The 26,738-nt window shown below is 40.6% G+C and overlaps 1 protein-coding gene across 1 annotated transcript in view; it reads left to right on the top strand.

Annotated features, from left to right (window-relative positions):
• The first annotated feature begins 660 nt into the window (after nt 1-660).
• The window catches only part of LOC103147342 (semaphorin-3F-like), a 57,175-nt gene continuing 31,097 nt past the window's right edge, over nt 661-26,738 (top strand). The window contains exons 1-2 of the mRNA XM_016678317.1: nt 661-1,179; nt 3,195-3,353. Coding sequence (XP_016533803.1) covers nt 3,233-3,353 — 121 coding nt within the window. The 5' untranslated portion in view covers nt 661-1,179; nt 3,195-3,232. The remainder of the gene's footprint in view (nt 1,180-3,194; nt 3,354-26,738) is intronic.

The raw sequence follows: 26,738 nt of genomic DNA, 5'->3' as shown, positions 1-26,738 counted from the left end.
GAGAGGCTGATTATTATTTGTTTCACATGTTCAATATTAGTTGGTCGAAATATGATATTTGCCTTTTTAAGGAATTACGGTTTTCAAACTATAGCTAAGGTGCGTATTTCTAATTATCAGTATGTGGCAGGCTGCCTAGTGGAGCAGATAACCTGACTAATTAATGTGGTAGTAGCTTAACAGGGCAGCAAAAAGTATTGTTTTGCGTAAATGCACTTCAGCATTTAACACGTTCATATTTTAAGCTAGCCAAGCACCGAATGTACCTAAAAGTAACTTTCTACGAAATAAAAACAATTAATATTTTCATAACTAAAATAGTTAAGTCATACTTCAAAAGCGTTTGAAAATAAAATTGGGATATTTTATTGTAAATACTCTGAAAGTACAGCACTTCTAAGTAAAGGTATTACAGCGAGAATCTCACGCCAGCCCACACCTTGGGCTGGCGTGAGCCAGTATTTATTTATTTAGCTTTCATCGATGTGAGATACACGTGAGGGTCAACATGATTGGATCCCTCAGGTGGAGATGACTTTGACTTCTTCTCTGCTGCTCTCTGCTCGCACGCGCTGCTCTAAAGCCTGCGGCGGTGAATTGTATAGCTCCCCGGCAGACCGGGACTGAGGGGCGGCTCGGTACGCTCCAGCCCGCCCCGTGGGTGTGTTCACAGGCAAATGGGCCTTCGCATCCACCTGCTAGCGCCCTGCCTCTCCCCCACAGTCACACAGGAGCTTCCAACTTTCCAGCGCTGCACGCACAGCGCGCTGTCGGACCTTATCTCTCACCGCGGGGACTTTTTCTTTTACCTTTTCTGCTCGCTTTTTTCTTTTTCACTTCTCCCACGAGATGTTTGCTGCGCTCGTGCTAGGAGAGCATGTATTCGCCTCGCGCTCTCGGACAATGATGAATTAGAGAAACATTTTATGTTCTCTCTCCCTGACTGCTCACTGACAACTCCGGGGCCAACACGCGCGCGCTCTGCGCAGGTATACAGACGGCCCCGCCGCCGCACCCCTGAACGCAACACGGGCCGCTGAAGAGCCGCGCAGGGATTTTCTATTATTATTGATTTCAGCTTAGAGAAAGAGAGAGAGAGAGTGTGATCGATCTGTTGGGATTGGCTTTTTCAGTGGCTTGCAGGGTTGGATCTGAACTTGTATTACGGAAAGCTGTGAGGTAAGACTGATTTTACTTCTATTCACTTATTGTTTTAATTATTCTCTTTTGGTATGGATAATATATATTAAATAAAAACCAATAAATGCGTATAAAACGCTGACTTGATTAAAAAATATATGTTTCATGTTTTCCAATATGTTATAATCTCTCATTCCATTCAAAAAATAAGAGTAGGGATTCTGATCGATTTCTGAATGGATTCCCACAAGATAATTTGAGAGTATTTGTTGAATCGCTCTGCAGTTTATTGTGCGCTCTAATACCACACCAGACTGTTTACAGTTCTGCCTCCCATGTGTGGCCAAGGCTGCCAGTCTGTCACACTCTGATTTCAGTCTACAGCTCTTATTTCTCAGGAACACTGAAACATCCCGCCTGGTTTTCTCTGTGTTTTTCTTATTTTAGTTGCAAGTGAAACGCTGTGAATTGTCTCTAAAATTGGAAGCAGCTCTACCCACCAAGCATTAACCAACAGACATGTTGTTTGTCTTGAAATAACTTAAACAGGCAAAATGAAACAGTTTGAAATATGAAGCATTGATATGACAAATGTGGTTTTTAATGTGCGTTGTACATTTGATCTTATATTTTCTGAATGTATGGTACTTTCTGAGGGACACGTTTGATTTTGTGATATGATGTATAAATGCACCGATCAGCCTTTTACCAGCTGACACCAATTTCTGATTTACTTTAGGTCTGACCTGCTGATTTAATTTTTTTCTTTGGGCTATAATAAATAGGCTCAGAGATATAGGTGGTCTACAGAGTGAAGATGTTGTGTCTTTCCTGTAACTGTTATAATTTTTTTTTTCTATTATCAAAAAAGTGTACAAAAACTATATAGTTGTAGATGCATTTAGAAACAGGAGATTGTGTTAGTCCATTGTTTTAATGCATTTAACAGTCAAAACAGAAATTCTAATTTTCAGTGTTTGCCCTGCCCATCAGAGTTGATACGGAAACAAAATTGGTTGATTTCAATCTCTGGTGCATCTCTAGTAAAATGCAAGAGTGTGTGTCCTTCACACAGTCCCCAGTGTTGTTTTGGGGTGCAGCACCCCGTTTGATGTTGTGTGCTTGTGCGAATAAGGACTTGGCCTCTGTCTCCGAATAAACAGCTGGACGGTTAACAAATTGTCGGTAAACAGTTGAGGTTTAAACAGCTGCAGCATGCTCATAAATCGACCCGCGTCTCTGAGGCCCACGCAGATCTGCCGGGGTCTATGAAGGTGGGTCCAAACACTGGAGACTGGATGAACCCAATTAGCCCTAACCCTAAAAAAGTTTAATCAAGGACAGGAATGGAGTCTTTTTGTTGATCTATGAGTTATGAATCAGCAATCACCCCTCGTGTCCATTAGTCATTCCCTGAAGATTAATTGATGCTCCCTTCTGAGTTGTTTTCAAGCCTATTGAGGCGCGCCGGTCAGTTCTTTCATCATTTATAACCCAGCTATCCACTTCTTTCTGCAACAAGTAATATTTATTCTCTTGATTGCACCAATCAGAACATTTTAGAAAAAAAATTCTATCTTTCTAGTAATCTTAGTTGTAACCTGGCATTAGGTAAACCTGTAATCACAGGGCAGGAGCGGCAGCACACGTGTGCTGTCATGAGGCAGGAATGCGTTCTGGACGGAGCGGGAGGAGAAGGCTTCTCCCAGGAGAGTTGACGCACTCTCTCTCCACTGGTTTGTCACACTCTGGGAAACAAACATAATTTTTCCCAAATGGAAGTGTGTGCACATCGCTAAAAGCTTGGCTCCCCTTTGTCAGGGCTCATCAGTTTTTATGGTGCCTCCAAGAAAATCTGGGCGTCATTCCTGCACCTCAGCTCTCTCCCTCTCTCTCTGCCGCCCAAAGCAACAGTCAATGGGGCCCCTGGGAGCCGCTGGTTTGACACGTCGCATAAATTGATAAACAAAACCAGACTTTCTGTGGGAGATTTTATGGAGCACTTGGTTGCGCCAGCATCTCCGCTTCTCACATGTTTGTGTTTGTCTTTGCAGATTTAAAGAGAGAGCGTGCCGTTGGAGGTTTGTCCACCATGAGGCTGGATGATATGTGGACGGTGCTCGTCCTCCTGGTGCTATCCAGCTTGACTTCGGGGAATCAAATCAGCAGCAACGAAGTAGTTGCTGCACCCAGAGTCTTTATCTCCTTCAAAGGCAGGAATCCAATCTTCTTTCTCTCTCCTCATTTGCTTGCTTCAGACATGTCTTATGAAAGTATTTATACCCCTTAGGCCTTGTACCTTGCTACCTTACGACCACAAATTAATGCACTCATAAAATAAAAACCAATAAATATTTGTGAAGTGGAAGTAAATGCAAGGTTTGTGATCTTTCAGCTTCTGACAGGTTTTCCCTGCAGTGTGATTCTGCTCACATCAGGTTTCAGGTTTGGGGTTGTGTGTATTGTTAATTTTCTGCAACAGAGCCTCTATTTCTATCTATTATCTTCTTTTGCTTTCTTTCAACACAGTTGTCTTGTAGCCACACCAAGGTTCACATGATAGTTGCACTTTGACAGACCTTCCCACCTGAGTTGTGTATCTCTGCAGCTTCTCCAGGATTACTGTGCTCCTCTTGTTCTCTGTCTGTGATTAATGCTCTCTTTTCTCTGCAGAGGAACAGTCGTGCCTTTGGGCTTAGCAGTTATACCATACACTTTCCATGTCCACATGATGGATTGAAATGGTTCTGTGAAGTGTTTCAAAGCTTGAGATATTTTTTTTTAATCTAAACTTTTTTAAAACTTTCCTGACCATTGCACTGATGGGAGACACGCTGCCTTCTCATCTCCCATCAGTGCTATGTATGGAATTTGTCCCATTGATCTCGAATTTCTCAAGTTACACTTTATCCTAGCCAATCAGTGAACAAAAGGAGTTTTTGAACAAGAGTTTCTGCATTGCTTTAGATTTGTAGTCTGCCTATGGTTGTAGTTGGGCAATGGAGAGAAACCACTCAGTCCGTGTTGGTCACGCTTCCAAATGTTGAGCGATTCAAGTTGGAGCAAGAGGAATGTTTAAGTCATGCTAATACTGGCCAAGATGTCATAGCCCGACTTGGGACACTGGACTTCTTGAGGGATGGCTGATTACAGTACACGCAATTTCCAGCAAGCTTTATAGCGTGCTTCCTTCACAATCAAGTTTGTGCATTACATATGTCATGGTCAAGCATTGGCAATTGGAAAAAAATTTTTTCCAATCATTTGATACGTCAACAGAGTCCATGCCTCCAGCGAACAATCATTTCTCAATAGCCGATGGTTCACGCACTCTGGGAGAAGCAAAGCGTAGAACAAGAGGCTGGTTTTTACCAGGCTAGCTATAAACTTTGCCACAATTTTCTCCATCGTCATGAAGACAACCAATACTGGGTTTTATTTAGAGGTACGCATGCTATTTTTATTTTATTATTATTATTTTTTTTAGAGTAACCAGCTTCAACAAATTTTGCATTCTTTTCCTTTCACTTCACAACTATGCATTGCTTCATCTGTCTCTCGAATAAAATCCCAATTAAATACATCAAAGTGACGGAATGTGAAAAAGTTCAATGGATTGTGAATATTTTCAAATGTTTTGCAAGCGTTTCCATCTGTTTGCTGCTTGAATGAGTGACGATAGACATTGCCTAAATGCAGAGTTTGTGGCTCCGAGTTGTGATGGGTTTTGCATGGGAATAGCATGTACAGCCTCGTCGGAGCAACACTGAGCAGACCGCAAACAAATCATTAGATTCCTGTAAGGCCCCCATCATCACCACCGACCCCCTCCCACCCAGACCTCAGGCTGGGCTAATAACCACCAGATGCTTCCTCTGGCTTATAATCCACAAACAAATTAAAAAACACAATGACCAAGTAGACACAAAGGCGATTGTGTATGACTCCTTAAGATTGTGAATACTCCCTTTTAGAGAATACTCATGACGATTGTTTCTCTTAATGTAAGTGCAGCAGCTTTGCACAAACCAGTACTTGCACCACCAAGGTTGGCGAGTCAGCAAGGAGCGTGCGGTGACCCGCTGGGCCTTTATGTGTTCCCTCCGTCAGGCTGAGGCAAATGTGTATTTCAGGTTTGTCTGTGTGTGCGCGTTTCAGCGGCAGAGCAGATTAGAAGAGACGCGTCGCTGGGGGGTTCTCCAGGGTCCTCCGGGGGTTCGCCGGGATGCCCGGGCAAGGGTTGGCATTACTGAGAGCAAATTGCTGGGATCTGTCGTGCAGAGTGTTGTCCCCAGGACGCCGATCGAGTCTTTGATTAGCATCCAGAGAAAAGGCAGGAGCGCCCTGTTTGCTTTACTCTCCGTTTCCCAGAGCTCCCTTGGTGTAGTGCAAGTTGACTTAATTAAGTGGACTGGCACGGCTCATTGTTAAAGGCGTTTTCCTGCTTTAATCAAGTGGGATTTAACACTTCAGTGAGCACATGTCCAGAGCTCAGCAGATTTCAAACAAACCAAAAAAAAAAACAAATTAAAATGCCAAATATCATTTCTGCCTAATGCAGTGTTTATCTTACAGAAATGGGTTCTATTGCCCTTTTTTTCTTTAATCTTTGAGGCATCTGATTAAAGGAGCTGCAATTTTGGTTGACGTCCGAAATCATTGTGAATATACCTGAAAGCAGCAGACTACAGCGGTGGACTAAAGAAGGGAGAAAAAAGCTCCACTCTGCTGCTTACCTGTGTGTGTTTGCCTCTCTAGTCAATATGAATTTCACAGTCTACTGCTGCTGCTTCTCTCGGAGGAATACTCCCTGCTCTCCATTCAATAATATGGCTCTCTCTGCCTTAATTGCTTTTTGAGAGGCCAGTGTTGTCCTTAGCTTGGCAAGCTTGCTGCACTTCCCTGATGCAACTGTGAGGTGTTAAGTTCAGTTTATTTTTTCCTCTTTGCTTGAGCTGTTTGGGGAAGAAAAGTCGCTCTGGGGTGCAGCTTTAATGCAGCACAACATGAAGACGAGCTTAGCACCGTTTCTTTATTTGTGTGGTGGCATTTACACAAAAACAAAAGAAAAATGTAGAACAGGCGCTACTGTTAATTTATTACTGAATAATTAGTAGCCAAGTAAACTGATATTGCTTTAGATTCAAACGAAAAATATAGAATTTACATTTAATTTAACAGTTTATGCTTATTGCAGGGGATATTATAACCTTAGCTCATTGTAGGATACTGGGCTAGTCAAATGGGAGATGACGACGCCCCCCCGATTACTTTATGAAACTTGCAAGTTGAGGCGACACTCAATTGTAACTAGCAAAATTCATAAAAGTGAAATTTTAGGCTCGTATACTCTGCTCTGTGGCCATGAGGCAGTTACCAGGATGAAGGAATAGCCAGGTTTGAAAAAGCTCCAGTTTTAAAACCACCTAAAAATATTCCCTCATACAGCTTCTGGGGTTTAAAGTCCTTTTATTGAGATTGCAGATGAAGTTCTGGAGTGACCAATAGTATGGATCGGAGTACTGCAACATTGTCCCTCCCCTTCATGTTGCTGCACAATGCTGGTCAGCTTGCTGAAAGAAGGCTCCTAAATTTTTCATTTGTTTACAAAAGAAAAATAAATAAATTCAGCTATTTAGAAATATTTTAGGTTGAGAAAGATGTGGAAATGCCTGGTGTGAAAGCCAAATGAGCGGCACCCATCACTGGTAAAGCAACAGTTGGCGAGCTGTGAGCAGCATGTCTGTTAAGTGGCCATCTGCAGGCTGGAAACACGTCAGGGCGAGTTACGCCGCAAATATCAGCAAAATGTATACATACTATACATTTATAAAAGATGTATACTTTATAAAGAGCCGATCAGCTAAAAAGAGTTAGCACTTCAAAGGTAGTATTTCATTCAGATGGTTTTAGTTCTGCATTTCTGCTAAGATTTATGGATCAAAACAACAAAAACAAATTTATGTCAAAAATAGTTATAATTATTGTAAACATGATAGAATATATTAATAGCGGAAGGAGGATACGTGTTTTTTCTGGTTTTATGTAAATGATCCTCATCACTCTTTACATTTTTTATTTTTTTTAATTAGGTGTTAACATGTAACGTAGGTATTTTTCACTCAAGGTTATTATATAGAGTTTAGATCGGGCCTAAAAATAGAATAGAATATGAAAGATCCGACCTGAGGCCATTGGCTTTGTGTCTGAGCCCGATCTAACTAATTAAGATTAATAATAGGCCCAAGCCTGGAGTAAACCTGACATTTTGTTTTAAGTGACGTTTCATTGCTTTCGTTTTTAGACCATTATTTAAATAAGCGGTGTAACTTCTAAGCTGCACGCTCCTCTGTTTAGACTTGTGTTAACAAGTAGATGACTTTATGTCACACGTTCTGGTTTCGGTTTCTGTGCGCTGGATATTCTGTGTGCTTATTAGACGAACCACAGAGGCTCGAGTCAATCATCAAGCATCCGGTTTGGCTCATTTCATCCTGAATTTCAGGTTGAGTTTGCGTTGGACTCGTACCATAAATATAAACTTTATCATATCCTGAGGATCTCAAACCAGCTGATGTCGAAGGCTGTTTTTGAATCATTATTATGTTTTTAAGCTCGTATACTGGATCCTAGAGATCAGATTATAAGTTTTCAGTCAGTCAGGGTTTATTGCTTTGGATAGAAAAGGCAGCAGTTGTCATTGTGAAAGTTGCTTGTGCCACTCAGGGTTGTTTTGAACACATGCTCCAAACTGATTAACTCGGTAGTGAAGGGATGAGGTTAAGAACCGTGACCTCCATCTGGGAAGCCCTCACTTTCCTATTAAAAGCAGGCAAAGTAAATCATGAAGCCTAATTGCTTTGCTTTAACTGCGCAGGCTTTGTTTTTATGACAGGAAAACACCTTTTATTATTTACATAGAACCACCACCCATAAAAACCCTCAGCGAACATAGGAAGCGCAATAAAAATTTGCCTGTTTATGCTCATTTTAATGAGATTACGTGTTTATTAAGTATGACAGATGAATCTTGGAAGTGAACTTTGTTCAGGTTTTATCATGTCTTCTGTCCTAATAAGCTGAGGAGAGAGAGAGAGAGAGACCTCAGTTTTAAAACCGTCAGGTGAGGAAACAGTGTTTCAAATAAGCAGAGGGAGTGAAGCAAACTCACGGAGAGGTCCACTGTCACCAGGGACCCCCGGGCCCCGAGAGGCTCGTATTAAAGAAAAAAAACCTACCTGGACCCTGCTGAGGGTTAACTAGTTTTTCTCCTTCAAAAAGACAGTTTAGACTAAAGCAAACTCCATGACTCTCCATGAAGCTTTGTGCCTTTAAAATCTTTTTTTTTTTTTTTCTCTTTAAACAAGCCAATTAAATCCGTTCCCAGTGTCAGCCATGATGTGTTTACCGTCGGCATGCTGGGGGCTAAAACAAACACGGGGATTACCCTGTAAGCTCCGGCGCCAATGGATGGCATTACGCTGCTTCCTGTTGGCTTTAACAGACCTCGGTCTCTGAAAGCGAACCAGTTACCTCGCACAGGTAAAACTGATCAGTCCTGTTGTTTTTCTTTGCTGTTGTAAATATTAGGTAGTTAGTTAATTAATTATTATTGAGCTGTGCCCAGTCTTGCAGCTAATACACATCAACAACTTCTGCAAAGTCAAAGTAATGCAGCATCATCAGTTCAATGCTGCTCGAACGCTTTTCCGCTGCACTCCATCGTGAAAACGCTGCAGAAGGTGGAAGCCGTTTCATTGATCAGAGTAAAAAAAAAAAGAACTTTCTAGAGAAACCATTTGGGTGGGAAAAAAATGCAGTTTTAAAGGCTTTAAAAAGTATTTATATCCATGGAAAAGTTTTCCTTTTTATAAAGTGAGTCTCAAACGTCAGTGGATTTTATTGCGATTTCATGAAATAGACCAGCACAAAGTAGTGCATAATTGTGCAGTAAAAAGAAAAGTCAGCATTGTTTCTCAAAACGATTTTGGTAATTAAACCCTAAATGTGTGGTGCGCATTTTGTTCTCTGCCCTTCGGAATCATTGCTTTTGCAGAACCACATGTTGCTGGGGTTAAGCACTGCGGATCTTTTGGGCGTGTGTTCCTACCAGGTCTGTGCATCTTCAGACGGATGTGGTGGACAATTCTGCTCTTAAAACGGATGGATCTCAGTCAGACTGGCTGCGGAGTGTCTGAGCAGCAGTTTTCGTGTATCACAGCAAATTCTCAATTTGACTCTGGTCCATTCTAACACATGGGTATGCTTTGATGTTCGCCACTGGTGTGCAGACTTACTAAAATTAAGTTGTTGTTTTTTTTTTGTACCTGCTGGAAAACTGAGCTTATAATCATTTAATTAAACAAATAAAGTAGTCAGTAGTCTGTTTGGAAATGACTAATTGAATCATTGAAGATCTGAAGTTTAAATTGATTTTGCATGTTTTCCTTGTTAAAAATAAAAGGCATCCAGTTTGCAAATTATTTTGGACTCGATTGGGGAAAAAAATAGAAAAATGATTATAAAGACTGCTTTGAGTCACTTTCTTTGAACTAGAAGCAGTGACAGACTTTGGCGATCGCAAAGTCTTTGTAGCTCGAGTTGTACGTTTATGGTCGTTATTCTGCTGAACGTTGAACCTCTGTACAACTCTAATTTTTTGCAACCTCTAATTTTTTTTTCTTTTCAAAATGTCCATATTTACTTCCATCCATCTTCTCTAATGAGCCCCATTGTAGCTTCAGAAAACCATCCCCATATCATGATGCTACCACCACGTCTTAACTGTGGGGAGGTATGTGCAGGGTAGTGTGGAGTCTTTCTTTTCTGCGTTTTGCATCCAGGCCATAAAGTTCAGTACTGATCGCATCAGATATTAATATCTGTATCGGCCCCAATAATGATTAAAATTCTAGATCGGGTATCTGTGATGATGTGCCCAATTCATAAGGGCAGATCTACTCGGTCTAATTCTATGCTTTGTGCTCTGAGCGATGTTGTGCCTTATTTATTATACATCATATCTAGAATTCCTATTTACACTTTCTGAACCAGTTGGAACCAGTAGGTTTGTGGTGTTTATTTTTACATGTTTGATGAAGGCTGTTAATCTATTGTTTTTGTCAGTTTCAGTTTTTTTATGATCCATTTTTCATTGGTTGTTATACTCCTAATTGCACTGACTGAACCAATTAAACACCTGTTGTTGTTTTTACAAGCTTGTGAAGCTATTGGTGTATTAAAGTGTGTTGTGTGCAGAGATATGGAATAAATTTGTAATTCAATACATTTATGTCTGTGTTTAAAAAAAAAAATAAAAAGTCAATTCAGCACTATTATTCTATATCGGACCAGTATTGGCTGATACTACATCTCGGATATATGTATCGGAAGTGAAACGAGTGGATCGCTGCATCCCTAGTCACACATGAATAATATATTCACATGAATAATATATTCATGTGTTGTAATGTTTTCTATGACTTTACCAGGTGCCTGGAAACGAGGGAAAACTTTCCTCTCAATTATGGTCATTCTTTCTGCTCTGTGCCCTGAAACAGCAGTAAAGACATCACTCTTGATTTAATTTGATCTGAATTTAGAGCCACCAGATCATCCCACTTTGTATCGCCTCCATCACCGCAGTGAATCGCTGAATTAACATGAGAAAGGCACTCGCCTCTCCGGGACTACCCAGTCGTGCAGGGGTTGTTGTAGCGTGGCTCCATTACGTGCTCGACTGATTTACATGTGCCACCTTTTCTTTTTCTTTTTTTTCCCTTCTCTTTTCACATTCCTCCTCATGGATCACCCTGTGGGGCAAAGAAAACATGACATTTTCTAAATGGAAAAAAAAATAAAAAATCGCTCCCTGGGGGAAAGTTTTTGCCATGCCAGGTTGTGTGTAGAGTGACATCATTGCTCTTGGCCCACATTCCAACTATGACATATGCGACTTCGTGCATTAAGCAGATTCGAATCCAAATCCACTATTATGCCTCTGCTATTGTAAGCTTTCTACCTCACATGAACCCAGTGCCTCATCTAGACTGCTGGGAGTGCGATTCCACTCCCAGTGCATCCATGTTGTGCAGGATTCATCCTGTGTGCAATTTAGCCTTTTGGAGCTGTTTACATAAATGCCTTCAGCCTGGAGCTTTTCACACTCCACTTAGACAAACGGGCAACAGGTAAGCACCGGTTTAGAATAAACGGGCACAGGGTCATGAATCTCCGCAAACATAAAATATCCCTTCCGAAAAGCCACAAAGACTAGATCTATAGCTGAGGGTGGAGCCAGCTCCACAAAGAGCACAGAAGAATTAACGTTGTGCTCCTCTCACCTCCCTCTAGCTTGGTGTTAATAAAATTGGAAACAACTTCATTCACAACCACAGCCATGAAATCATGGTTTTGTCAGTACAAAGGAAAGTCCTTTAAATGCCATAACATCAGAAGGATTACAGCACATTCCCTCCTCCTCGTCCTCCGCCTGGTAACCGAGCACAAGTGAGACCAAAATCCACCGGGATGACACATGAATGTGGGTCAGCACATGGCAGTGCAGGTGGCAGTAAGAGAAAGCAACCATGGCTTTATTGGTATTGCAAACATTTCTAATCCCATCCATGTTCCCTTTTTATGAATGAATTCTATTTTTACCCATTGGCAAAGTCTGCAGTTTAGTCTTTTCCAAACCAGTAGGCTTGGAAATTCTTATTTCTAGAAGGTTCTGCGTAAATTTTTAAATAAAAATAATCAACTCAATTTTTAAGAAGTAGCTAAATGCCACAGAATAACCCAAATATGAATCATTTGAAGTGCCATCTGATGTCAGGTCTGGTGAAAGAAGTTTAAACATTTATCATGAGCCCTATATTGAGACCTGGTGTGGGCCAGTTATCGATGGGTTTAAAATTACAATTTCAAAAACTCAAGTTTTTTTGTTTTTTTTTGTCATGCATGGTTGAAAATCCTTGGGATGAGTGAGAAACCAGAAAGAGAGTTTTGTCTGGTCGTAGCTGTTACCTAGCTCGTCCCCACCTGTTGGCTAGCTAAAATAAGGATGCAACAATAAACATTTCTCTCATAAGAAATAGACATTCGGGATAAACACAAACTGTCATAGTGTGCCAACCATCGCTCCTAAGGGAACAATAATTCAACATAATCTTGAAGGCTATTCTTTTTTAAAAACTACAGTTGGCAAGCAAGTGGCAAACTGCAAGCTAGCTACCTCGAGCAGATAGCCTGACTAATTAGCTAGCAGTGTTGTTGTGCTACACTGAATGGTAAAAAGGTCAAATATTGTAAAATGACAGAATTTAAAAAAATAAAAGGAATTTTAAGTACTGTGAGACTACCACAACAAACCATTAGCATCTAGTAGAGCTAAAGTTAGCATGTGCTTCAAAGCTTCCAAACGGTGTTAAGATTCAGATATTAAGACTTTTTATGAAACTGGCTAACGGTTTCATAAAACAACACAAAAACCCCACAGCTTTTAAAACAACTTTGAAATTTGCTGACTGTTAACCACTAGTAGAGGTTTGTTCCAGAGCTTTCTGTCATTATTAAAATAAAACGCCATTACATTTTTATGAGCTTAGAATCCATTTGACCATCTTTAGTTCATAATTTAAAACATCTATAAAATAATTATCCAGTTCAGGTTTGATTGAAGAGATAGCCTTCAATCAAAGGCTATTGAAGGCCTTTGATTGAAGGCCTTCAATCATAGTTTCACATTTTTGCTAAATGTGAAACTACAAAAATTAGCCTTTTTAGTTTGTTTTTTGGCAGTGGGGTCACCTTAAAATTACATAATCTTAAAAGCTGCAATATAGACAAAACAAATATCAACTCTTAACGTCTACAGATTCTTTAAAATTAATTTGGGATCTACTAAAACTTTTTTTTCTTTTTATGAAAACTAAAACAAGGGTTTCTAAGTTTTATCAAAAATTATAGAAATAAATGGATTTATAAATGGTACTGCTTGGTAAATAATTGTTGGTGACTTCAGCTTAGGGTTTGGCCTTTTTACCGCCACTCTACGACATGCAGGTAAATGTTTAAACAGTTTTTACTGTTGTTTTCTCAGCATATATTCATGATGTCACTTTTGTCTTTGTGCAGAGGTTCACATTAGCCCCAACCTGACCTTAACGGTGTTGACAGTATGCAAGTTTGAGGCTTAAGTCTTGAGTGTTTACTCTGTATTGACTGTCTGACTTCAGAGTGAGAAACACAATTGTGTGTATGTGTGTGTTTTACATTCCTGTCGCAGCACTTAAAAGCAAATACACTGTCATTAATGTGCACTCTTTAACCTGTGCTTACCATTTCTTGTGCAGATGTCACCGCACTGAATCACTATTATTTTGGTTGCGTTATTCCTGTATTGTCTGACCAAATGTAAAACCTGTCAATCCGTCGCTCCAGCATTTTGGCATTACTGCTGGTGATTGGCTGTAATTTCTATTTGCAAGATCAGAGACGGTGTCCCTACAATAGAGAAGAGTTACGACTGAAATCATTGAAAAACTCTATTACTCTGGCCATGTCCCAGACCTCAGTGTGTGTAGCTGCTAAGCTCACTTATTTTTAGCATAAAGCTCTCTCCTCCGCAGAAGTCATTCAGAAAACCGCGGTTAGCCACTGGAAGCAATCGGCAGAGTAGTGATGGTGGTTTAAGTGCTAACGCAGCTCGGTCCCCAGCAGCTTGCACTCTTCTGTGACCCATCTGTCTTAATTGGAAGGAGCTGGACGGCCAGAGGCCATTTTCAACTGCGAGACTGAAACATGTAGAATTTGAGTGGGTGTAGAGAGGAGTGTGCGTAAATCAAAAGAAGGCTGTGCTCCAATCTCCAGTCCGAGCCCTGCTCCAGAAACGCACTCTATCTTCTGGTTTACACAACTTGAAAGACGCCTTTTGAAGAGTTTGGAGGTGTGTATACGTCTTTGTTTAAAACTGGAATAAAGGTATTTCGATCAAAACCTAAAAATTTTGAGGTTTTCATTAATTTTCCCTCGAATTTCCTTAAGATAAAGTGAGGTTAGCGAAGACCAGACGTGAGTGAATGTTCAGTCGAGCAGTCAGAGGCAATCTCCGAACAGCGCACATTGTATGTCCAATAGCCACAGCGCGACAGGTCAGTAATCGGGGATTGATTATCTGTCTCCCTGTGAGGCCCTGTTTGCTTTCAACTCTGCCCCCTGCTTAGGTGGGAGACTGATGGGACCATGATTACATTTTATTTCCAGACCAGTTAGCACCTTGTTCTGATTGGGATGAACTGAAAATTAAAAGTAGCATTGCATTCAACCTGCAAGTTCTTAAAACCTTGCAAATGTATTCAAAGTTCTTCACCTCTAAAATGGGGAACTTCTGAATCCAAGTGGTTCCACTGGCTATTATTTAGGAGCATCAGAGTAAAGGGATGTTCACATTTGGATGGATATTTTCCTTTTACTTTCAATGATTTTCTACTTTGTCAGTTACATGAAAATTCAGCAAATACATTCAAGTTTGGATTTTAATGACACAGAATGGAAATGTTTAGGTGATATAGATACTTATATGAGCCTCTGATTGTTAACTTGGAGGTTTTTCATTATATATATTGTACAAGTTGCTCAACTACATTTCATCTTTTGCTTGACCTGATAAAACAATGATTTGCTTCTAGCAGATGGATAAATTTAAACGGAGACGGATGATGTTCTCCAAAAAAAAAGATTCATCCCATCCAAAGGTGCCAGTTTTTCTTTGGAAATAAAATCACAGTCATCTCATTGCAATGTTGTCCAACCTTTACCTCCGCCTGCTCACCTGATGCGGTGAGGCTTTACTTTCTCCTCTCCGTGGTCGTTAAGCGCATACAAGCCTTTCTTTATAGTGGTCCATGAATTGAGACATTGTTTTGCTGGTATAGAGTGAAGCCACTTGGCACTTTGCTCCGATTGCTTCCAATGCCATATGGCAGCAAGGTTGTAAAGTGTATCACAGCTTGCTTGGGTGGTCCCAATGTTTGATAAAAGAGGAAGTAGTATCAGTGCTGGGGTTGTCTTTCCCCAACATATGGAGAATGGAGGCGTTATAATTGTTAGCATGCAGGCTCTTATTCTCACTATTGTGGAACGAAGAAAACTGAACCCTATAGATGAAATTACCAACCTTTTAATCAATATTAATTTCCTTCCTTAATGGATAAACAATTTCTCAATAAAGGGTTCAAAAGGTCTAAGATGGGAACTTCCAAAAATGATGCAAACTTTGCGGTGACATAGATGTGTCCAGAACAGTGTTGAGTAAAGGTGTGTTTTCACCTATGGTCCCTTGACTGAGTGGTTTTATAAACTGTCTGTTATTGATTCATCTGACCCTCAGGGCATAGACCTTACCTGCCCTTACATAAGTCAGTCTTTTTAGTGCTGTCTCGCCAGGTTAACTTCATTGTCCCTTCTAGCTTCAGACCTTTCGGAAATCACAAAGACGGTGAGAAGGAAACCATTTTGTGAAAGAGGCTGACAACACATATGTCTGCCTAATTTTTGCTCCTAAAGTAAATACTCCAACCGCAATTTTGTTTTTCTACGTCCTAGTGATTCTTCCTCTAGCATCGACACATCAGTAACTATACAGAGATGTTGGCATCTGGAATTCCTGGCAAAGGAAATCCGCGATCTCTCTCTGGACTCTGTAGACACGGGGTTATGTGGCGATGAGAGCAGGATCTTCCCTTTCAGATGATGGTTTCACCTGCTGAACACCCTCCTGAGTCAGGTTTCAGACTCTGTCAGTGGCTCATCAGTGGAAACCGGAGTCCCCTCTCAAGGAGACACAGGACCCAGTGTTGTCTGTCCATGTAGACCTTCACAGGCATGTTGTTGCATCTGACCCACCCTCCCCCACCCTCAGTTGGGAAACACTAACCAAATGGCTCAGGACATAGATGTTTTCTATCCTCTGATCCGGCAACTTTTGATCCGTCGTTTCTCATAGTCTATTGTACAGTTTTGTTCCAGTTCCTGCTCTTAAATAGGAAGCAAGAGCTCATTGTCAGGCCTAACTATCTATGATCAGGTTGGTGTACTACACCTGCCATTCACTAAGGCGGGTCGGCTTTTATTTAGACTTCCTGCAGGACTTTCATCTAGTCTCACCTGTAAAGAAACGGGGCATTAGTGGAGACTGGCTGAACAGGTTGAAGTCTCATGCTGGCTTTGTGTCTGCTCTGCCGCTGCTGTTGGACATTGTGTATTCTTAGCACTCGAGTTTCTTTTGTGGCAGAGTAGGGTGTCAGAGTCAATAATAGATCAGACGGATTACGTGAACCGTTGTATCCGATTCATACCTGCACCCGTCCTCACAGAACATCTAGGCTTCATAGACAGCAATATCAAGTAAATTCTAATGCACCTTAAATAGTAGGAAAGAGTTAATTTTTCTTTTGTGTACTTAATGAAATGTGACATTTTTGAATGTAACCATTCACCTCCATTCCTCATTACTGTACTTACAGCTCTGTCCACTCCCACTATCCTCCTTTAATACTGGTCGTTTGTCTTTGTCATCCACAGAACTGTAAATTCTCGTGGTATCAAGTAGAAAAATTTGCTACCTTGGAACCACTCTACTTCCATGTTTGGATGTATGCAGACCCTCGCGTTGAGGTTTCTAATTATTCACAGCAAACCACTCACACTCACTTCTAATAAAACAGTCCTCAATTCCTGACCGGAGTTGAAACAGTCAAATACCTACATTTTACTGACCTACATGACAAACATAAACAGTTCAGAGCTTATAGCAAGTCAATTGTTGAACTGGTCCAGCAGGCTAAATCCCAGCGCTAAGCTTACGTAACCAGAGGAGACCAGTCAAAATACACATCTGTTCCTCTGTGAACCCACTTGTTGTAAAGAGTCACAGCAAACATTTGGCTTAACTTGTCAGTCCATTCCTGAGCTTTTTCTGAACGTTTTTAGACCACTTATGGGAACGTGGTTTCAGCTTTTACTGAATGTTGTTGGTGCTGTTCATGTTCATGTTTGTTTTAACAACACCAAGTGAATTTGAAAGAAGATGTATAATGTGACAAAACAATATTAATCCATCCTTATTGATCCTGCCCCACTGTCTCCAAAATGTATTAAGAATACTGGAGAGTAAAACGTCAGTGCCTGCCAACTGTAATGATAATTATTGTAATAAATGAATTGTGCTGTAGCACATGGGTTTAGAATTGCTATTGTCTTTTTGGCTCTTGGAAAAAAAATCTACTCGGTCTTTATTGCCTTTTTTGGTCAATGCATCTTCATTTTAAATAACTTCTTGTGCAACTTAGCTGGAATACACCACAAAACTTTGAGAAACCCCCCTCCTCCATCTTCTTTAGCCATTAGTAATTTAAAGCTCGGTATTTAAGCTGCAGTTTAAGCTTGCCTTTGAACGTGTATGTCTGCCCTGCCTCCACCCCGCCCTTTACCTTCAGGCTCAGGGCCTACAAGGTGCTTGGCTCAGTCTCAACCACAAATAGCCAAGTTCTCACTTGTTTGCTTCTGTTACTTATTTTGAGCGTCAAAATGGTTGATTGGTAGAGGCACTCCCTTTCTGCAGCCGGAGGCCTTAAGGCCATCTATCTCACATCCCTCTTCACTCTTTCTGCACATATTTTGCCAACATGTTTAATCTGCGAGATGACAATCTTTATCACTTTTAATAGACCTTTTTAAAGCTTGTGAAAAGACCTCTAAGTGTATTCTGGTTAAGTGACTACGTCAACCAGATGGGAGTCTTTCAATTAGAAGATGTAGAACCTCAGATCTTTTGAGTTAGATACTAAAGAATTATGAAATCCACTACCTTTACTGACAAAAACACAGTTAGTGACACACTAAATGAACATGTAATGGTCAGAAATTCAACTAATTATACTTAAAAATCCATCACAGGTTGTGACTTGTTGGCAAGCGCTCGTAATTATTGCAGAATTGTGACGAGTGCGTGTTACTCCTGAATGATGTACTCGCTGTCGAGCAGAAGTACTTGTAGTCGTTTGTTTAGGGCTTTTCTCCATATATGTGTTGATCCCTGCAGACATTAAGTATAGGGGAGTTCCTCAGAAAGGTCAAGTTAGGAGGTCATGTGCCTGACTGAGGAGGTCAAGGCCACGGCCCCCCTCTGGTCTCTAACATCAAGGTAATTTCTCACCCTCTGTCACTTGGGGATTGAGTTTCAGAGGTGTCTCACTGCCTGCACCACTCACACTTGTGCACATTGACATGTATTTAAGGTCACCGGGAAATGGTCTCGGTTTAGGGGGGGTGTGATGAGTTTGTGGGAGGAAAATCATTACGTTTACGCACAATAAATCTATGAGCAATAAATGCGCTTGTCGTGTCATAAATCTCGTCTGACAAAAATCCACACTCAGTTGTAACCCCATCATGCTATTAATATCTGCCTTTAGTTTCAATGGTGCCTTGCCTTGTTTTGCAATTTAGACTGTAGCATAAATGATTTGATTAGCCCTTTGAGTTGCATTTGGCCAAAAGGCGCTACTTAAATAAAGTTGCCTTGCTCAGCATATTAGAAAGACTGACCTGGATTTTTTGGACGTCACAAAATTTCCCTTCATGATACGGAAGCTCTCACAGGCCATCTTTACATGCAAACACCACACTCACCTGGGATGCTAGATGCTTGAAACTGGGAGTCACTTAGTGTCTGATCAATTCAACTAATAGTTCTTACAATGTCATGAAAAAGTAATGTAGCTGGTCATGACGGAGCAGAAGACTGTGAGTTCCACACCATTTATCTCACATAGTTGGCCCACTCCTACCTCTGATAAATTTGGACGATTTCATTGCCACTTAATCTTTGTCATATTAATCTTGGTAAGATTACATTATTAAGCAAACACTATGTCAAGCCTGTGATGTTAATTTGCTGATATGTGGATGAAGTCACTGTTGGCAGGGCTGTGTGTGCTTAAAGCTTAGACCAATAAATGGCTGCTGTACAACAGCAAAACCCCTGAAATGAATGAACTTCTCAGCTGGGGCTTGTTCTGCATGCGTGCCGTACATGGCTGCTAACAGTCAGTGGTTAATGTGCACAGTGGGTTAGGCTGAACATCACTGGCACTGATCAGAAGCAAACTGTGTTGGCATTTAGCTTTTAAATACAGAGTACTATGACTTGTAAAATGATTCAAACTCCTTGAACTTTTCTTCAGTTTGTCTTCGTTTACAAACTCCAATGTGTCTGAGTTATAGACCGGCACTAAGTGGCACATAACAGTTAAGTTAAAGGTAAAGGATGCATGCAAGTCCTTTGCAAATACAAAACTTAGTTTGACATGCATCTTTATGAGTCCCTGACACCCCTAAATAAAATCAAGCGACTTACTCGGTATGAATCCAGTTGTTCTCTGAAGGACTCAGAGGTTTGCTGGAGAACATTAGTGAGCAAACGGCATCATGAAGACCAAGGAGCAGACCACACAGGTCAGGGAGAAAGCTGTTGAGCCAAGGCTGTTCAAGTGAAGCTCAGACAATAGAAAGTGTATTTCACCACTGCAAACCTACTGGGACATGACTATCTACCTAAATTAGCAAACTGGAGAACAAGTGTATAAGCAGTCAAAACGCCCAAGGTAACTTTGGAGAAAACTTTTACCTTTTTGGGATGTGCAATAAGAAAGTCTTTGCTGAAAGGAAGCCAAAAAAATGTTTCCAGATTCAGTTTGCCACATAGAGGCTGCAGCAGATATGTGGAAGAAGGAGCACTTGTTAGAGAACAAAATTTAGCTTTGTGGCCCACATGCAAAGCACAGCGTATGTCGGAAAGTTAACGCTGTACATCGGAAAATATCATTATGGCTGGGTCAAAGTTCAGATTAAAATCATCTGTTGTTCAGACAGTCGGCATCCAATCTGATTAAGTTTGACTAATTTTGCAAAGAACGATGGTTGAAAATGTGAAAATTCAAGCCATAGTTGAAGTAAAAAGATGGTTCTACTTTCCTCTGACGTCCCAATATGAAGATCAATCACATAAAGTCCCCATAAAGTGAATTGATTTCTGAGGTTATGCACTTTCTTTGGGGTAAAAGGAAACAAAGTTGTGTGAAAGAAGGACTGAAGGGTTCAGCCATTGTGAGGATTCAGCCCGTAAACAATGCTTTCACTTTGATGTCTTTGTTGCGGTCTGGTTTTTCTAAATGCTGATTTGAATATTTCTCTTTCTGCTGCCTTCTGCATGTTTGGCGGAGTAGGTGTTAATTGCAATGTGTGACTTTTTACACCCACTGAAGGCCTGTGCAGGGTCAGTGGTGCCCTCCCAAACCCCCTACAGGGGCTGTTTTTGTCAACAGCCCATCCTTTCAGGCGCCCTCATGCAGCGGAGCTTCCTCCTGATTGGCGAAGGTGGGGGAAAAAAAAAAGAACGAAGACTGGGAGGGAGCCCTGGCATTCAGTGCGATTTTCCCCGTGTTGTTGTTGTTGTTTGCTGTTGCCCACACACTCCGTTAGAGTCCTATAGCCGCAGGGGCGTTTGTGTAGGTTTGCCTCCTATTCACAGAAGTTCATTCACATTCTGGGAGATCTGGGGGTGGGCATCAAACTTGCATTAGGCCTTTTTTCTTCTTCTTCTTCTAATGAATGCAGGGCAGAGCATCCTGCTGGCCTTTCTATGTGCTGCCTATAGATTCCTCAACGCAGGTCCAAGGAGCACCACAGAGGAACTGCAGAAAGGAAGACGGCGGATGAGAGTAGAGGTGAAAAATGAGTTTCTTGGATTGGGAAAATAAAAGTCCAATAGGAGCAAAGACGAATCATCCGTTCCGTTCTGGCATCCTGCCATCACAGTGTATTGTAATATAGGGGGATTAGAGGCATGTGGGGTTTATTTGCGACACTATTTGCTAATGCCCCGATGTTACTCATTATGTTCAATCACTTCCATCCCTTTGTTGATTCTCTGATCGCTCTCTGCTTGTCTGAGCAAGATGTACACACTCTCAGGCTCTTTGTTTTCAAGTCCCCATTTAACTTCTTAGCTCAGCTGCTTGTTTTCCTGCTTATCCCTTCAATAAGAGGGTTAATGAATACTTTATTGCCAGTTTACGGCGAGGATCTTAGCTGGCTTATTTAATTTCACTCCCCCCCCACCTTTCCCCTCAGAGATGTCCCGTGGCGTTTCCCAGAGCTTCGAAGCAGCCTGCTTTGCATTTCCTTTCTGTCTTTAAGACAAACGGACCAAGAGTCCAAGGCCGAAGCGCTTCAACAGAGGGAGGGTGAGACGCAGGAGACGAGGGTGAGGCAAAGGTGCAGGTTAGGGTCTCATTCCTATTTTGGTCCCTCCAACCTGTGAATGAGCCGCTCTCACGGGCTGCACTCTGCTTGACTTGTCCCTCCTTCATAAAGTCTTTAAATTGAATGTAATTACGTCATCCAGGGTGAAAATAAAAGTTTCTAAAAGTGATTGAGTAGAGATACGATTTGCTGAATAAACTTTTCAGTAGGGGTGTAACAAAATATCCAGCTCACCAAATGAAAAAATAATCAAATGCTCTACATGCTGGGAAGTTGAACAAGATGAGATTTTAACAACACTTTAGGAAAAATTTATTATCCGCCTTTTTTATTTTGGCAGGGAGCAAAGGTTTAAGACAACATGTGCTGTGTTTATGTAATCAGTGTAGAGGAATCTGGTTGTTCAGTTTTGACAAGTTCAAATCGTTGTTTTAATGCTTATCTAATTTTAATAAGATAATGAAAAATGTTCCTCTTTTTAGTTTCCACAGAGAGATTAATGCTTTCATAGACTTGAAACTATATTTTATGCTATTTAAAAAGAAAAATGATTTCTGGCAAAATTGTAAATTTCCTAAATGGTGGAAAATCATTATATAGTGGAGAATTCAGCCCTCATTTAAAAATAAAAAAGGTTTTTTTCATTTGAATGTTTGACAAAACTGTGGACGAGATAACTTAGTATAAGGTTCTTGCTCCTATTGAAGAAAAGTTTTTTTATTGCCAATATGAAGGAAGTAGTCAATTCTGCAAAAACGCATTTTGTATTAAATGCTTGTTTGTTTACATACTTAGGATTCCTCATGAGACCTTGTTACACTCCTGTTCATGTTCGCCTGCAGAGCTCACTGTAAAGATCTGCGTTAATAAATACTGGTTATTGAACATGACTGCCAATCAAAAACAAACACTTTCATTTCCAGGGCCGACGATAGGCTAAACTTACTTCATCGGACAAAGTTACGCAGACAAACTTTAATTTCACAAGAAATTTTGAGGCGTTTTAATGTTGTGATATCCTCTGCCACACCCCTACTTTCCAGGACAAAAAAACCCCAAACTTGCTCAAAGAAGTTTCTGTCTGCAGCTTTTCTCCACAGCGCATCCAGCGTTTTTCACTTACTAGAGTTGCGCTCCAATGGTGCGCAATCAGGCAGCCGTCTGTGCATTTGTCATCATCGCGGTTGTATTTATGCTAGAATAAACTTGCCAGCTCCACCTCAGGTGGTTAATGACTTATACAGTCACCCACCTTTTTCAAGGGGTTCTTTTCCTATCCTCATAAGTCTGTCAGACACAACTCAGAACTGCAACTGGACTGTGACGATTGTTTGCTGTTTTAAAGCCTGTAATTAAGTCAGCCAGCCTCCCTGTTTTTTTTCTTCTTTTTTTTTCCACCAGAGCTCCCCAAAACACAGAGAGAGGTTCCAGAGGGTCTTGGTGCCCACCTCTGTCACACGCAGGACCCCATGGTGAGCAATGGCTTTTTAATGGAAGCCTCCCCACGGAAAAAAAGGAGCTAGTGGAACCAACCCGAGGGAGTATTTAAAAGACTGGCAAAAAAAGAGAAAAAAAAAAGAGCAGTAATGAATAAGCAGTTCTTCCTGTTTTCTTAAAGGTGGAAGCAGCATTGAGTAAAGGTAATTGATCGGAACTAATTAGCAGTGGAGAGATAAACGATGGTTAGGTGAGATGTGTGGCTTTTAATGGTGCACCAGTGGGGAAGGAATGCTGGCTGGAATTAACTCTTGAGTGACTCTCCCAGCGTTTCGTTCTGTCGTGTTTTGGGGTTTTTCCTCCATGGCGCTTTGGTCTGTGCTTTAAGTAGCATACAGGTTTTTTTAAAGTTAGGTTCTGGTAAACATTCAAAACCCTACTTGCATTGGATTATTCTTTTAGTCTCATTATTAAACTAACCAGGTAAATGTTTGTTTTTACCATCTTGTACCTGAATGATTTGGGTATGGAGGAGCATTTTGTGCCGACGTTGTTTAAGTTTGAACCTAACGGGGGACAATTCAGACTCACTTTGACACTTGATAAGTTAAAGTAATTTTTACAATCTACTCATATGCTACAGTAAGGAAAAGAGGCTTATGCAAGAAGCAATACCGAGGGTTATTCTCTTTGATAATGGGCTATAAACTGTCATATTTCATTGACATCAAGGGGACCGAATTGGATCAGAACCAAGACAAATGAAAGAGATCTAAAGCAATTATGAATTAAATTTGTGCATTTTATGACACTTAATCTCTAGTCATGAAGATAAGCTGATTTGCAACGATAATACCTGGGTTCAAATGCTTGGTTTACTGGTTTAAAATGGAAATGGAAAACACAAAGTGGCAACATGAAGATAGAAAATATTGGTACAAATTAGGGTAAAATTTACTTTGATTCAGACAAATAGGACTTCTACCATTTCAAAAACAACTCCAAAAAATGAAAAATGTCCTAGCAGCTTTTGTTTTAGGAGCTTTAAACTGTCATCATGTTTCCATTGGACGCTCTTAAGAAGCCAAAGATTTGAAGTGAAAATCTAAATCTGTCAAATCTAAAAGCAAAGTGTGGTTAATAACTATATTTTTTTTTTAGGTAAATGCTATTATATGGTTTATTGCACTATTTTACATTTCTAATGAGCTTTTGCTGGAAAGGCTGATCCATTCTCTGTTTCATACTGGAAGACCATTTTTGATGCGTTGCCTCCAACCTCAACTTCTGTGTAAAAATGCAGCGATCATGCAAACACCGTCATGGTTTAATAAATTATCCTTAGGCTGACCTGAGTGAACCCAGGTAGTAAATACTCTTTTATCAGAGCACAAAGTTTAAATTTCACTGTTTCGCCATGTGATGCTGTAGGTTTTGTTGTCAGTCTTGACTTGGGTCTTTCTCTCAACAGTATTTTTTTTTTTTGGTAATTTTTCCATCACAGAATCTGTATCACACACACAACCACAGCAAAGTTCATATGATCGCTTCATTTGATTTGATTTGTGTGGCTCCTGGAGAAGCTGGAGCTTGTTCTGATTGGAGCTGAACCAACCGTGTGCGTAAGCTTGGCGAATGAAAGTCAACGCCGGCGCAAGAGACCATGAGATTTTTCCAAAAAAAAATAATGCCCACCTTAAGTACATAATCCCAGTTCACTGTTTCTGCCCTGTCAAAACATGACAGGAAGGAAAGTAGAAGCAGCAGAAAAGAACATTGTGTAGAATCCAAAAAAAACTAGGTTGCTTCAAGTTCTGACAAAGTTTTTTTAACATGCCGACTTCGGATTGGCTGAGAGATAAAAGCAGTGATGAGTCTTTTCACAGCTGGAAGCGACCTCTGCCTCCCTACCCTCCCAGGTTTAACACGTCCCCAGTTCTCTCTCTCTCTCTCTCTCCCTCTCTCTCTCTCTCTCTCTCTCTCTCTCTGAGCAGTGGTTGCCTGGAGGGCGGCGGCTGCCTCTCGAGATGTCAAGAAAATCCACTTTCATGTGTTAAATCAGGAGGGTGGAAGTCTAACAGACTCCTGAAAAGAGCTGTCATAACCCCAGACAATCACTGTTGCACCGATGGTTTACTCGTCAAAGCTTTCCCACCTCCAACTCTTTCTCCTTTGAGGTGCTTTCATGGGATCTCATACCTGTGGATGCGTCTGTGAGCCTCAACGCTGGTCGTTTCAATGGTGAACGGATGTAAATAATGTCGATTTAATTAACGAGTGTTATAGGCCTGTGCCTGCACCTTTAATTACTCGTTCGCTTTAATTTGTCCTTTTAATAAGCTGGAGCATTTTAAGTGGTGAATGTAATGAGTGTAAAGATTTCTGCTAAAAGCTTTGATCCATCCACATGGGAATGTTATTGTTACTAAATGGCTTCGGCCCTTTGTTCACAAGCAAATGGAATTTGAGGAGGAGCCCTGAAAAAAAGCTTTATTATGTCTATTTTTTTTAAATAAACAGAAATCTCTTTTTTTTTTCTTTTTTTTTTTTTACATTTTTGTTTAAGTAGTAATATTAATCCCCTACCTTCTCCCAGTATTCTCTGTTCATGGTGAACGTCTGTGACAGCGCCACATACAGGCTTGTCTTATCACTTGGACCTCCTCCATAATCAAGGAAATTCACGCAAAATCAACAGATTCACAATTTTTGTGTGTGTGTGTAGCAATTAAGCACAAACTTTTGCTTCATTGCACAATTGATTCCAAGCACAAACTAGGAATTAACTGAATTTATTGCAGTAAGCTGCAATAAACTTGCAATTTGATGTTGGTTTACTGCAAATTCTCCTCAAATATTGTGAAAAACATTGGGATGAAGCGACCCCCACCTGCAGAATTACTTTGTCACATTATTGTTTGTGACATAAAGCAACAAACAATGTTTTTTAATTTATGTAACAGTTACATAAATTAACATTTGTTACATATCAGTGTTGATATCTAACAAACATGTCAACATTTGTCATATGTAACAAACATTACATATGATTTTTGTTACATGCGTAACAGTAGTTACGTATGTAACAAAAGTCTCGTGAAAAGTCTCATGCAATCACTATCTGACTGAATAACTAATAAAACTGCCGCTTTAAATCTCTGTGCGTCCTCCAAGTTCAGTTTTAAACACTTCACTGATACTGAAAATCGTTGACTTTGCTTCTCTCAGCAGCTGCATATACGCCAGATTATGGTTCTCAACCGAAACGATAGGATTTTTGAGTGTTATATCCTCGGTTGTGACCTCGTCCGTCTAAAACTTGCGTGGAAAAAGCAAAAACTCTTGAAGCCTATTTTTAATTCTGTCACAGATATCGATGGCTGAGAAGCTGGGCATGCTCTGGACAGGTCAACGGTCCATCGCAGGGCAAACGCAGAGCTCATCAACTTTGCAGTCATTTGGCCATTATTATTTAACCCAATATTTATGTTTGTGGATTATGTGAGAGAGCCTCAGTGCTTTGAGAAAGATCTTGCGTGTACAGAGAGAATATCCAGACGTCACACCAAAATAAAAACTGAGTCAGTAGTAACAACCTAATCCACCATGCAGGCCAATTATATAAACAGTGAAAAGGAAAACATAGTTTTATAGGGCAATTTAACGTGCAAGTCTGATAATTGCATATTTTTTTTCGCTTTTTGTTGTAACTCCAAACTATTAAGGTATTATCTCTGTAAACATCTGTGTTTACAAACTGCGATCTCCATTCAGAGGGGCTGTTTTTGAAGCCATTTTGGAAATGACCGTCCATAGTAACATGTCTAACATTC

Source organism: Poecilia formosa, unplaced genomic scaffold, assembly GCF_000485575.1.
Source record: "Poecilia formosa unplaced genomic scaffold, Poecilia_formosa-5.1.2 Scaffold180, whole genome shotgun sequence".
Lineage (NCBI taxonomy): Eukaryota > Metazoa > Chordata > Actinopteri > Cyprinodontiformes > Poeciliidae > Poecilia > Poecilia formosa.
Note: the sequence above shows the minus strand (reverse complement) of the source record. Positions and strands in the feature narration are given on the sequence as shown.